The 14,443-nt window shown below is 36.4% G+C and overlaps 1 protein-coding gene across 1 annotated transcript in view; it reads right to left on the bottom strand.

The window, feature by feature from the left end:
- The window catches only part of mgat4a (alpha-1,3-mannosyl-glycoprotein 4-beta-N-acetylglucosaminyltransferase A), a 46,190-nt gene that overhangs the window by 18,074 nt on the left and 13,673 nt on the right, over positions 1–14,443 (bottom strand). The window contains exons 3-6 of the mRNA XM_039683222.2: positions 9,238–9,405; positions 7,072–7,212; positions 1,199–1,332; positions 111–157 (exon numbers count right to left, since the gene is read on the bottom strand). Coding sequence (XP_039539156.2) covers positions 111–157; positions 1,199–1,332; positions 7,072–7,212; positions 9,238–9,405 — 490 coding nt within the window. The remainder of the gene's footprint in view (positions 1–110; positions 158–1,198; positions 1,333–7,071; positions 7,213–9,237; positions 9,406–14,443) is intronic.

The raw sequence follows: 14,443 nt of genomic DNA, 5'->3' as shown, positions 1-14,443 counted from the left end.
CCAAGAATAACGATTAGCAGGTTATCAAAACCATTAGGTTAAATGTACAATTTAGATCATTATCATGTAAAACAAAACTTGAGGAAGTGGCAAAAGAAAATGTCACTTACTCTTTTTCAAGGCCTGCAACCACACTGTTTACATAATCTACGTCCGTCTGTGAGGAAGCAAACAAAGAACAGGTCAGCACACACACACACACACAAGCAAAGGCTCGGCACAAATACAGGTGGAGTAGCAACTAAACGTAAATCCTGACAGCCTGGAAAAATATGAGAATTGGAGTGACTGCCCTGGGATGTTTGTTATCTCGGTGGGGAGGATGAATTGTCTTTTCTAACTGATTTTGTCCAGCCTACACCATGTGTGGGAGAGAGTAAAACTCCAGCGAATGATGTGGGAAGGGATATCCTCTCTTGTACACTGGACAAAAAAAGACATGTTGATGTAATCGCAGCATTTGATTTGTGCGGACTCGGAGTGCTTGAGTTGCACTGTTTACAGTATGTTAGGGTTGCAGAGTTATACTACCAGTCTCACTGTATATCATGGCATGAAATTTGAGGGTTATTTTTTTCCCAGTCCAACTGTGGGGGCCATTTTAGTACAGTGAACTCATTGTCATGTTCAAGAAACTAATTTGAAATGATTCGAGCTTTGTGACATGGTGCATTATCCTGCTGGAAGTAGCCATCAGAGGATGGGTACATGGTGGCCATAAAGAGATGGACATAGTCAGAAACAATTCTCAGGTAGGCTGTGGCATTTAAACAATGCCCAATTGGCACTAAGGGGCCTAAAGTGTACCAATAAAACATCCCCCACACGATTACACCACCACCAGCCTGCACAGTGGTAACAAGGCATGATGGACTCTACCATCTGAATGTCAAATCAAAACAAGACAATAAACAAACTGTTGTTGACCCAATTTAACCATTCACAAAGTTGATGATGGTCTCAGAATCCAGATCTCACATTGAACATCAAGTGGAGATGCAACACAACCCTATTAAAATTGAACAAAAGTAAACCAAATGTTTAATGCTTTTCCCCCCAGTTGTCACTAACCCATTAGAACATTGTTGTTTGCGCGGTGAGCATGGCTTGGCATTTGAATCAGAACTACTCATAAGTCTTCACACACAGGAAGACAAAGCAAACCACAATGCTCTCACTTAACTGTGAGAATGCTCACCTCTCCCACGAACACTATGATGACGCAGTCGAGCTTCTCCTCCGCCGAGAGTTTATCGATGAGTGAATGAAGCGTCTCTGACAGGTATGACTTTACTTTCCGCTTCACCGTGGGGATGCCCATCACCATGGAAACTGCATAGAAAAGAGAAAGAAAAAAACAAACTCAATACGAGGCTCATAAACCCAATTCACAAGCACATCATGCACTCACGCAGAGGGGGTTTCCACAGTGGCATATGGGTGAAGTCCACAAACATTACTCTGCTCTACTACATTGCATCTCAAAGCAACATAAAGGAGATTCTGACTCCTGATACAGTCAGATAATAAGGACCCCAATATACTTAAAGCATAAATCAACAAAGTTTGTTTTAGGAGACAGAAACAATTTGCCAAAGCGAATTTGAAAAGTTTGGTCTGGCTGGTATTCACCATCGAACTAACTCTTGGACATGGAAATCCTGTCGAGGTCAGAATTCCTTCCCATGCCTTATGGTCACATTTGATTAATTTATTCCCACATTTTTGTTAAATCATGGTCGTGTTATACTAATTCATTCCCTCATTTTAATTTAGTTAAATCATGGCCATGGATTAACTTAAGCGAGGGAACAAATTCTTTATTTGTGGCCACGATAAATTATTTTACAAAACATATTAGTGATTTACATTGCCCAAAGAAAAATTAAGCACAGCGACAAAATGTCAGCAACAGACGGGCACTTTTCATTCGAGTGCTGAGGTTGAGCTGCTGTGTGTGTGTGTGTGTGTGTGTGTATGTGTGTAAGCGGATTTGAGTGACAGACTGACAGAAGCTCTGTCACACTTCATCAGCACCAAACAGAAGACAGTAAAATATGTCCCCATTTTGCACTGCTTCCCACTGGAAGGCAGAAAAGAGTGTTTTGAGAAAAAATACCACGTGGTGAAAGAGTAAAGTAGGTTGAGGATGAAAGAGAGAGAAAGAGAGAGGGAGAGAGAGAGAGAGAGCACATATGAGGGAGAGGAAGCTTATCAGACAGAGATAAAGCACCTGAGACACCAAGAAAGAAAGAAAATGAAAGAAGTGCATTTTGTAGGGGAAAAAAAGCATGTTTTTAAGTTAATGTGCATTTAACACAAGTCATCCTCTCCTACGCCACATCTTCTCTTTAACAAAAGTAGCGTTTGGCCTTCAGGCACTCGGTTACATAAAGAGATGCTGAGCTTCACCTTTCTCCAAGAATGCTTTCTTCTCTCTGTCTTCAGCAGCGGTATGAAGTCTTTATGCTTCTCTTTGAGACAAACACTCGACGTGCCTTTAGACTAAACTATGGCAAATTATATCCAGACGGTCTCTAGGGATGTTACAGTGCCTTACTGAGGTGAAAACAATTGTTTGAGACAGTAAGGGATTTCACTGAAACCTTGTATTGTTGAGCATTTTCATTTTCTAATGGGAGCGTCTCTCAATCATCTCAAAGTTGTCAGACCGCTCTTTTTCATTGTGTTTATCAAGAGTTTTCAACCTTTGCAGGTTAAGAGACCCTACATTCAGACTGTTAGCCAACACAGCGACCCCTCCAAATAAATAAATAAATAAATAAATATGGAAAAAAAATCAAATAAAAATAAATCAATAAATATATTTTCAATGTGCTGAAAATATAAATTGCATTGCCATTTTACATATCATTTTGCATATTACATTTCAAATTAAATGTTGCTACCCAAATGCTTTCATATTAATAAATTTGACAGCACTAAAAGAAATAGGCTATGACATTACTTGGTTACACCATAAATTGAATTTTCTTTTCTTCATCTTAGTCATCGACTCATAATGCTTATTAGACCATTCATTATTGTGCATACAAATGTCAAATATATTTGTATAGATCTCTCCTCCATGGGCCTTTGGCCTTGAATTTTCAACTGTTTGCAAACCCCTGGGTCTACATCGATAAATGGGTGGCGATAAGTGTGAGATATATGGTGCACAGTCTCTAGGGTCTGGACAGAAAATGATGTCCTCATTTACAGCTCTAAAATTATCCTCTCCTAAGCCTAGATCTCATTGAGAAGAGATGGGCCGCTGGCATGGGCACGTAGTCTTGCCACACAGAAGAGGCGACTGAGATTACTGCTAGCCAATAGGGGAGGTCCATCTGTGAGTTTGGAGGATGTGGGCATAAAGCATGGGTGGGCTTGAGCGGTCCAAAAACAACAAGTTCTCACTGTTTTTATATGCTCAGAAAAACAACCTCCTCATGTGACAGAGGTCAGTCACACAAGCTTTTTTTTACATTCTCTAACGTCATTGTTGTCATTCACTCCAGTCTGTCCCAGCATAGGATGTCGCTTGTAATAAAGCCAACTAGATGTTGACTTAACTCATCTGTCGTTAACCCACATACTGCCTGATACAGAATAGTGTGGTACTATGTGTCATACAAACAAGAACAAAATAAAGCTCACTACAAAAGAGCACGACAGCTCCAGGCTTATGGTATCGACTAGCCAGATCAGTGGATTGGTCACTACACCAGTAAAAAACAAAATCCAGCCAATCAAGCAACCACTATTGACATTGAGGGGTACACAGAACCCACAATATTCACATTAATTTTCAAGCAATTCTTAAACTTTTACATTTTGTCTTCTAATCTTGTGCATTTGGTTACAATCAGGACCACTATGCTTTGTTGTAGTCAGCTAATGGACACATTAAATACTGCAGAAATGCATTAGAATCCCTGTTTATTTCCTTCTTCCTCAGTGTCATTTCCTTTTAGTGTTGCACATCATTGCACATCTGCACTGGTACTGTAGTGGAAAGTGGTGCAAAATGCAACTAACCACATATGTGTGCACAGAGAAGAAAAACACATTGGCTTTACAACTCAAAGGGTGGAGAAAATGATTTTACATTTTTATATTTAGTCCACTCCTGTGTTTCATGTGTCGAGCTGGAAAATTTAGAGTTACGATGTGCATTTAGAATGTTGCCAGTTTAGTTTCTAAGTCAATGTTCATGATTAACAACATTAAAATGTAAAGATACCGTACCTGTGAAAAGTTTGGAAACATTTTTTTTTTTTTAATGACAGTATTTTATGCTCACCGATGCTGCCTTTATTTAATCGAAAATGCAGTACAAACAGTAATATTGTGAAATATTACAACAATTTAAAATAATTGTTTGGTTTTTTTTTTCATATGAATATACTTAATTGAATTTATTGCTGTGCAATAATTGAAAAAAATGAAATTAATGCTTAATTTTCAGCATCCAGGCTCCAGTAGAAGACAGAAGACAGAAGATAGAAGAAGTAGAAGACAGTCTTCAGTGTCACATGATCCTTGAATATGTCGATTTGCTGCCGAAGAAACATTTCTCATTATTAATACCAACGTTGAAAACAGTTTGTGCTGCTTAAAATTTGAGTGGAAACAATGGTGCCATTCAAACATTCGGGGTAAGATTAAAAAAAGAGAGAAAAATGAATACATTTACTCATCAAGGATGCATTAAATTAATCAAAAGTGAAGACATTTATTCATTTACAAAATATTTCTATTTACTAAATGCTTTAATAAATTTAATTAATAAATAAATGCAAATAATCTATTCTTTCTATTCATCAAAGAATCATGATAAAAGTATCACCATTTCCACAAAAAAATTAAGCAGCACAAACTGTTTTCAACATTATTAATAATAATAATAATAATAATAATAATAAGAGTTACCCGAGCAGAAAATCATCATTAGAAGACCTTAAAGACTGATGAATCACATTTTAAATTATATTAAAATAGAAAACAGCTATTTTAATCTGTAATAATAATATTTTGTAATATTCCTGTTTTTACTGTATTTTTATATTAATTAAATGCGGCCTTGGTGAGACTTGCATGCAAAAAAAAAAACAAAAAAAACCGTACTGTATTGACAAGGTACTGTATGAAAAATAAATATTCAATTTACATGCAACAATACTATTAGTGTTTTTTTAAAGAAAGCTGTAATCTTTACATTGTAAACTTTAACCTTCACCAGATTGCGGTCATCTAATACTCAAATTGTAGATTCAGTCAGTGTAACAAATGTTTTTCTTCCTTTTGTCTTATGAAGAATTCTGGAAGTGTGCTGGGTTCTTGCTTTGTATATGATGTAAAATTTGGGTTCTAAAGCAAAACCAGTTTGATTTAAAGCACTGATTCAAAATCAAGACTGCAGTATCACGTTTCGTAAGTCAACAAAAGATTTCAGAAACCCCACACCCCATTCTTGCAGCTTCCACCATTACTTCTTATGTCTTACTTCCCACTTCCCATACTACAACTGTCCTCTCCATAACCCTTGCTGAACCCAAGAGGGCTTGATTCCTCTAATGAGAATCTGATAGGCCTGCTGTGGGTGTGTGAAGGAGGGACAAAAGGTCTCCGGGCCTCCATTCAGGGCCGCTGGCTGCAGCTTCAGCTCTGACACACTGACCGGGCCTGTGACAGCCCGTAGATTACGGGCGTGTAACACAATACGACAAGCAAGGACACGGCAGACTGCAACACCCCGCTGCTTGGCTGAAATCGTGAGAAATGGAGGGTGAAAAACAAATCTCACGTGACAGCTCTTAACAAGGCCATTACAGTGATTAGAATTTGTCAAGTGAACTTGGCTGAAGCCGAGCTCAGACTACAGGAGATTTTAAAGGGACATATCATGAAAATCGGACTTTTTCCATTTTTAACTACTATAATCGGGTCCCCAGTGCATCTATCTACCCAGAAAACATGAAAAGTGACAACCAAATTACTTTGTTTTGGTAAGCCTTTCTCTGCAAGCATGTCAAACAATATGCCGATCTGATTTTGCTCCCCTTTCTGACATAGAAAGGGGATCTTTTTATAATATTACCGCCCCTTTAATCTGCACGTTTCCACCCACAGCTCGCCATTTGGTTTACAGGTGTAACTAGTTCTAACACAATGGCAAAAGCTCGAGCAGAGCATGCAAACTGCCCTGTCCATGGCTGCACAGGCGAGCACAGAACACTATTTGACTGAAAAATGTCACAGCTGTCTTATAAAGACCTCAGGGAACTTTGTCAACGTGTGTAAAAGTCAAACATGACGGTGCGTGCAAGTCAATGAGATAAATCAATGTAACTCCACAATACTAGAGTGCCAACTAGTTTAATACTAGAGTGCTTATTTAAATATTTATACTTGATTTTATTTTTGGAGTCTTTAGAATTGGTTTTCATGCAATGCTCAAAACACTAGGGCTGGATATTGTCACAAATTTACCGATTCGATAGCTTGCGTTTCAATTAGATTTGAACTAAACTAAACAGGTAGTCAGTTGGTATTGCATTACTAAAATATTGAGAATCAGTGAGGCTTATGAAGACCCTCCTTCCGAAAAGCACAATGTGCTCTGATTGGTCGGCTGAACCAGAGTGTTGTGATTGGTCAACCGCTTCAAGCTATTTCTGAAATGTAACAACCCTTACCATAACTGCAAGTTTCAACACACTACTAAAGCAACTCAACCAGGCATCTCCCCCTTTTTTTTGCATATGTCTTGTGCGGAAATTATTTTAATGAGGAATATTGTGACAAGTTCCCAGAAGAAAACTAAAGACTACAATCGAGGCGTTTCAGTGAGTTTCAGAAACTGTGCTTACTGATATAGCAATAACTTTTTTTTTTTTTAAAGTGACTGTGCTTTGTAATTTAGCATACTTTTTTGTAATCAAACAGCAACATTACACAGTAATAAACTCTCTTTAGAGAGTGCCATCTCAGTTGGTTTATCAGACGTTTGATAATATCACTGATGACTACTAGAAAATGTATAAAGTTGAAGTAAGTTGTTTCGCTCACCTCCGGTACGTCCCTGGCCCACCAGTACGGCGGGGTGCAGACTGCCCTCATTGTTGAGCAAGTGAGGAAGATGGTGATAGATATTTGGCACCTGGAGGGGCTTCTTGTGAGCCAAATCTTTTAACAACTTCTGCGTCTCATCTGTAAGAAACCAGAGTATTTCAACATTATTAAAGGATGCATAAATTATGTGAATGTTCTCATTATCATATAAGAATGATGTTCCTTGGAAACATAATCAACAAGTATTTGCCCTAAATTCATGTTTGGCTTGGGGTGAGTGTTTCTTCTGTTGTGGCTGTAACTCTCCAGCACATAAAAAATTGTTTATGGGCAAAAATGTGCTTGAGAGTTACAGCCACATCTCTCAAATGACTGATGATGTCTTGTAAAATGTTAACAACAGAAGAAACACACACACACCGCAAGCCAAACATTAATTTAGGCAAAATGTGCAAAACTGAGCTGAAATTACAACACTCTATTAGTAATGGTTGCTGAAAGCATCATCAAATTAGTCAAAATATTGAGCTTACAAGATGCACTGTGAGTGCAACAATCAGGTTCTGGAAGTTAATATCCCATTCATTTTCTTCATATGGGAATTGATTTTGAACGTAAAGTTTTAAACATTTAGTCCTCTACACTAGTAGTTCCCAAAGTGGGTGCCAACAACTAGCTAGGGCATTTAAAACAATATATCAAAACACCACCATGAGCATGTCCAAACGAAAATACACAAGCGAAAAAACACTGATATATTTCATTCATATTTAAATTGCCCCCTCAGCTCTGCCCTTTGAACTGATGCACACTCAATTTTATATTTCACGCAGAGATTAACAGGATAGGGCAAAAATGGAGCTAGCGTCTCCAAAAATGCAGCGCCTGGCTGTGGGCCCCGATTTAAGAGTTGCTCTATCCTCAATCTACCAATGCCCACGACAGTTCCATGCAGACATTTTAGTTTAAATTTTTAAGTTATAAGGTCAGGTTTGAACAAAGCAAATGAGAAAACTAAAGAAAAAAATTAATTGGAGTTGGTTACTATTATTTAAAGAGTTAAATATAAGTCTAAAACAAGTTGTTCCAATGATTTGGTTCAAATCACTTCCTGAAACAATAGTTGTCACAGAATACACTTATCTGTTAACAATGAGTTGAATGTTCTTGTTCACTTTTATTTATTTTGAAGATCTGAGGTTAATTGTTGCTTTCAGTACGACAATAAAATACACACAAAGTGACATTCAAAAACTCACACGCTGTCAAAATGTCAAAATGACATTCAAAAACTCACACGCTGTCAAAATGACATTCAAACTCACACGCTTTTAACACCAAATAAAGCATATAAACAGTACCTGAGATTATAATACTATCTGGTGTTGTTCCAGCCGCAACAAGATAGAAACCGTTTCTAAAATAGAATCTTGGCGTGTCGATGTCGTGGCTGGTTAGAACAAAAAACTCTGATTAACATGGAAAAGATACCTTTTATCGGGTGTCGCAGCACACTTGGTTAGGACACGGTGTTAGGTCTCTTATGATGCATACATAATAAATTCATGCTGCTGTTTATGCTTTATTTGATGTTTGCTCAACTAGATTTAATTTTATATAAGTACACAAGTACATTTAGTTTAATTGAAAAAAAGCACTAAAAAGATGTGCCATGCTTTCAAAAAGTTTGGGAACCACTGCGCTACACTCTCAAACCACTTATTTTACATTTATATGCAATAAACAAAAAATGTTTTTTCTATATACATAACCAACATGGATAGTTTCATGTCTCCACTGTTTCCATTAAGGTTATATTGTTTGCAAAGCAACACAGGTTTGTAATTCTTCACTTCATTAAAGATTTTCCAATTTTCAAACACTACTTTTTGCTTTAATGTTCAAAGTCATAATTCACTTCATAGCTGAGTTGCTTTGGTTCATGGCTTATAAGTCTTTAGCGAAGACTTTCTGAAAATATCAATAGGAAAAATAAATAGGAAAAATTCTTCCAGAACCAAGGACACTGAAAAAAAAAGTGGACGTAAAATTTGGCATTATATAAAATTGTGGAGATAAATTAGTTCTTTGAAGAAAGCAGCTATACAAAGAATATATTTGTTCCCACTAATTTGTCACCCACAACTGTTAACATGCAGTAACCTGAGAAGTTGGCAAAAGCATCTTTGCTGCCATTGGTCTCTGCGATGGCACGTCTGAACTGCTCGAGGATGGCGTTGAGCTCAGAGGAGCGCTGAAGGGTTCGGTGCTCTGCCACGCGCAGACGCTCCCTCAGGGCATGAAACTCCCTCTGATAGGCTACCAGCTTTTCTGCAGAGAGAATAGGAGGGGTGGACAGAGAGAGAAGGATAACGTTAAGCAGCGAAGCACTGAAGCTGTGTTTGAGTCATCACACGGGAAAGTTGTGCCATTTTTTTAATTGAGTTAAAGGTGCAAAGTCCGTGTTGCCCAGTGACAGCCCCGAAACATCACCGCTCTAGAGGAGATCTGCAAGGAGGAATGGGCCAAAATACCAACTACAGTGTGTGCAAACCTGGTGAAGACTTACCGGAAATGTTTGACCTCGGTCATTGCCAACAAAGGTTATGTTACAAAGTATTGATTTGAACTTGTTACTGACCAAATATTTATTTTCCACCATAATTTACAAATAAATTCTTTAAAAATCCTACAATGTGATTTCCTGGATTTTTTTTCATTTTGTCTCTCATAGTTTAAGTGTACCTATGATGAAAATTACAGGCCTCTCTCATTATTCTAAGTAGGAGAACTTGCACAATCAGTGGCTGACTAAATATTTTTTGGCCCCACTATACAATGAAAACTGCAAATATTAAATACAAGCTATTAAAATATAAAATAAATACTACATTAACACTACTCTATGAGAGGTACGATTAATACTCTTAATTGTTTTTTAATTATTCACAATAAAAAAAAATGTGATAACTTAAATGCTGTCTGATTTTAGGGAAAAATCTAGTCCATCGGAGACGTCCAATAGATTTTTTAGGCGGGCCGAATAAACACCACAGACAATGTATTAACCATGGGAAAATCTCAGAGTAAAACTGGGAGTTGTTTTGCTTTTAAACTCTCTTGTTTTTTTTTCAGTGATTATTTTAATTCATTTTTTTGTTTTTTTTTTTTGTTTTTGAAAAAGCACTTTGAATTGTCATAGTGTATGAAAAGTGCAATATAAATAAACTTGCCTTGCTTTAAAGGTTAAGAATGAACAAGCACCCAACATTAAGGGTAAACTGTTACAACAAACACTGAGCGGATGAGTTGAATCATTGTGGAATATGTGAACAACTTGCATTTATATAAAAATGAACACAAATTAAAATGAGAATAATTTATTTTTAAAGAGAGAGGAACAAACAAAAAAACTAGTGCCAACTCTTTTCCAACCTTATTGTGCTGAACATTATTTGCATGTGCATTTTCATATATCCAAGGCAAGGCTTGCTATTTAAAATATTTGGATGAAGCACAAAAATATATAATAGTGTTTGTAACAGTTGGTTGCAACAAAAAAAAAACAAAAAAAATCAACAAACATCAACATGGGATTGTCTCAAGTCTAGGGCTAAAGCATTATTTTCAGGAACCAGGCCTGCCTTTACCTGATTCCATTAGTTTCTATGAAACATGGGTTTCCAAGAAAGCTATCTTACTGCTGCTCATCTTGAAGAAGAGAGAGAGACAGCTTGTGGTCTGAGGCAGAGCCAGTGGGAAGTGCCCTCTGCTACAGCAGATTAGCCTCGAGTAACACCGCCTGCTTTATTTGCAGACTCAACATGTTATGAGTCAGACCTCACCCTGAAACAAGACCTTGCATTTAATGCATCTGAAAGGGACTCAGAGCTTCAGGAAGCTCAATGTTTTGACTCTACAAACAACGTAGGCTGTGCCTGTGGTTTGTATCTGACTGAAACAAACAGTCAAATCAACTTTGATTTTCTTCTGACGATCAGAAAACTCATGGGCTCAGGTTTTGTGAGGATGTTCATGTCCAATTTTTCGCAAGAACATCGATCTGTGTGTAGAAATGTCAGATTCTCTTCATACAGACGAGAGCCTGATTGCTTTGAACTTCTGCTATGACAGCTGGAAGAATAACTGCTTGTTTGACCTCAGCAAGTCTCTCACAGGTTTCCTCTTGATCTCACTTTTATCCCAAGATTCTACATTCCCAGGGAACTCTCCATCTTACAACCGAGGGGGTTTTGCAAAGGATCCAGAATGTCAGCATTTTAGTTTCTCCTTCAGCTACAGTAGGACAGGGTTTATAATAGGGTTGTCATGATGAGGACATTTTCAAACCGGTATAAGAACTTACGACAACACCGGTATTACAGATGACAGGGGAGGAGGGCGAAAAAGAACTGCTTTTGAATTTGCGCTAGCTTTTCACTTTTGCTTTTGAGTTCACAATCACGGCCATGAGGCAGCCGCTTTCTATATGGGGGGTATTGAAATCGCTTTTGAAGCTGCTTTTGATTTTCACAGATGACTGATTTGTGCTGTGTTCGGATCTTAACACTGTTATTAAGCCTATATAATTTCAATGATATTACTATTATTAATAATAATTTGTATTGTTATTAGTGTCATTGTAATGTGCCATGAAAACAAAATAAAAAATGCTGACGAACAAGGATGCCGTTTTCATCTTGGATGTAAAAGAATGATGCGCCTCTTTAATAACAAGCAATTTTTTAAAAAAAATTTGTGAATAGATTTGATTTTTTTTCTTTTTGTAGTGTTATGTAGTGATGTTGTTATGAAATTAGAGAAGGTCCTAATATTAGTTGAATAATAATACTAGCCTTATAATAATAATAGTGATTTAATACATTAATGGGTTAAACAAGCCAATTATCATCTTGATATTGTCCAAGGAATCAGCCATTGGTGATATGTCTGACTGTTGTCGATTCACAATACTATCATCTATCAGCATTCGGCACACATCACTGTAAAAATTAAAACGGTTTTACAGACTTAAATTGTATGGTAATAAACCATATTTCATTATCTGATAAAATGTTGATTAACCAACCTTTTGAAAAATGTATATCTGTTTTGTACCATTGTAATGTACTGACAACCAACAATCATCACAGCAGTGATGAGAGTCACATGAGCAATCAAAGCTCATCACAAGTAGTCTTCCATAAGGAGGTTAATACTTATAGAAAGAAGCGGCTCGGTCACACAGGAAATTGTGGGAATGTCAATTTACGGTTTTTCACTGTAAATTATACAATGAGTTGTTCTTTTTCACTTTCAAAAACTGTAAATTTAACGGTATTTTACAGTAAAATTATATCACAGTTATTTACCATACATATAGTACGGAAACTTTCTGTTAACTAATTAACAGTTTTACACTGTAGGTTTTTTACAGTCTTTTACCGTTAAAAATCACGATTATTTTCTACAGTAACATACTGTATTCCTTTCTTGCATTTGGGGTATCTGTCTTCGATGCACTTCTCTATGATTGGTTTTAAATGGGGGTTTCTTCAACTATGGACTTTTTTTTTTTTACGGGTTGAATCAAAATAAATTAAAGAACCTAGTAATTTGCATACTAAATAGTCCAACAATGTATATATAGTATGATGACAATGGTTGTCTTTGACACTACTTTTTGAAAAGAACCTTTATCGGTGGTAAAACTGCTGGTTGTGCTGGAATAAATAATGTACCACATGGAAAATGGAAAATGTTCCACATGTTCCAATGTTTCCGCGAACATATTAAGCAGTAAGAAAGATACTAATAAGAAATGTTTCTTGAGTTGCAAATCATATTTGAATGATTTCTGATGGATCATGTGAAACTGAAGACTGGATTAATGATGCTGAATTTAGCTTTGTCATCACAGGAATAAAGTACATTATACAATATATTAAAATAGTATTTTTTTTTAAATGGTAATACACTTCAAATTATTTGTTTTTTTTTTTATGCATTTTTGTCAGATAACTGCAACCATAGGAGACTTATTTTAATAAAATCTCAGTGATACTTTCTCAATCCAGTAGACACTCCCTCCTCAGTACACTCAGAGCATTCATGACGCAAAAAAAACAGCTCCTTTGGAAATTTTCATGAAATTGACGTCAGAACCTGAGCACTTTACTGCCTGTGTTTACATACCTACATACGCCTCTGCAGTATTACTAACCTCCCTGTCCTAATAAACAACATACAGTTTCACATGATTTATAGAAGTCTTATAGTTAAAGTAGCAGTGAGAAAAGCATTAAAAATCTGTGTAATTCACGCAGCTAAAACGGAGCTTGTTTCAACAGTCTTCATTTATCTGTCTGTCTAGGACTAAGTATACATGAAATATAATATAACATAATACAAACATAATTAAATGCATAATGTCGCCTCAGTGCAAACGCACTCCAAGGCCAACTGTAGTCTGGATAACATGTAATGAACAACGCCAAGCTACTTCTAAGTCCAGGTCGGTTAGTCCAACTTCACAAAACAGACAATTTTTTTTTTGCATGATTGACAAATTATTGTATCAGTCCAAACGAAATCACAAATTAAAAGTGCAGGTGTTTGGTTTAGATCAATCATGGTTCTCAACCTTTTTGATTCAAAGCCCTAAAGCTGTCATATAGGCTAAAATATTTTTTGGTTTCTTTCTGTAATGGAAAAGCTGCTTGTTTTCTAAAACTGTTTATTAACAGAAGTACAGACTATGTTTCATTTAGTGATTTCTGAAGTTTCAAGAACTGTATATTCTTGCTGTAAAGGGACCTTGGGTTTGAGAAATATAAAATAAACTTAGTATTATTATTAGTATTCAATAAAATAAAGGAACATCGTAAACATATGTACACATATATACATATATGGAGAGATGGGAGGAAAAAGTATGTCAAGACACTTGTGTTCTTGTGTAAAGGTTTGTTCCCTCAAGAACACACTTGTGTTCTTGCACAAATGTTTGTTCCCCCAAGAAACATTTTTCTACAAACATGTCCCTTTAGGGGCTCAGTAGATTTTTATTTTTAATCTTGATTTTTATACTTTTTTACATTTTTAATTAGATTAAATTTAGAAGTTTAAATATATTAAGAATACATTTATTTTAATTTTGTACGTTAATTCTTTATGGGTCATTACTTTGTACTTTTAAAGCAAAGTATTTATAGTCTCACACACAAAGATTCAGATAATCGATAATCGCTTTAGCATCAAATTGCACCCCACTGAATCATAATCGAATCGAATCGTGAGGTGCCAAGAGATTCCCACCCCTATAATATAATGCATGAATCTACAAACCAGCCATGAAGGACACTCATCC

Source organism: Pimephales promelas, chromosome 7 (assembly GCF_988280905.1).
Source record: "Pimephales promelas chromosome 7, fPimPro1.hap1.1, whole genome shotgun sequence".
NCBI lineage: Eukaryota > Metazoa > Chordata > Actinopteri > Cypriniformes > Leuciscidae > Pimephales > Pimephales promelas.
The sequence above is the reverse complement of the archived record's forward strand: the minus strand, read 5'-3'. Positions and strand labels throughout refer to the sequence as shown.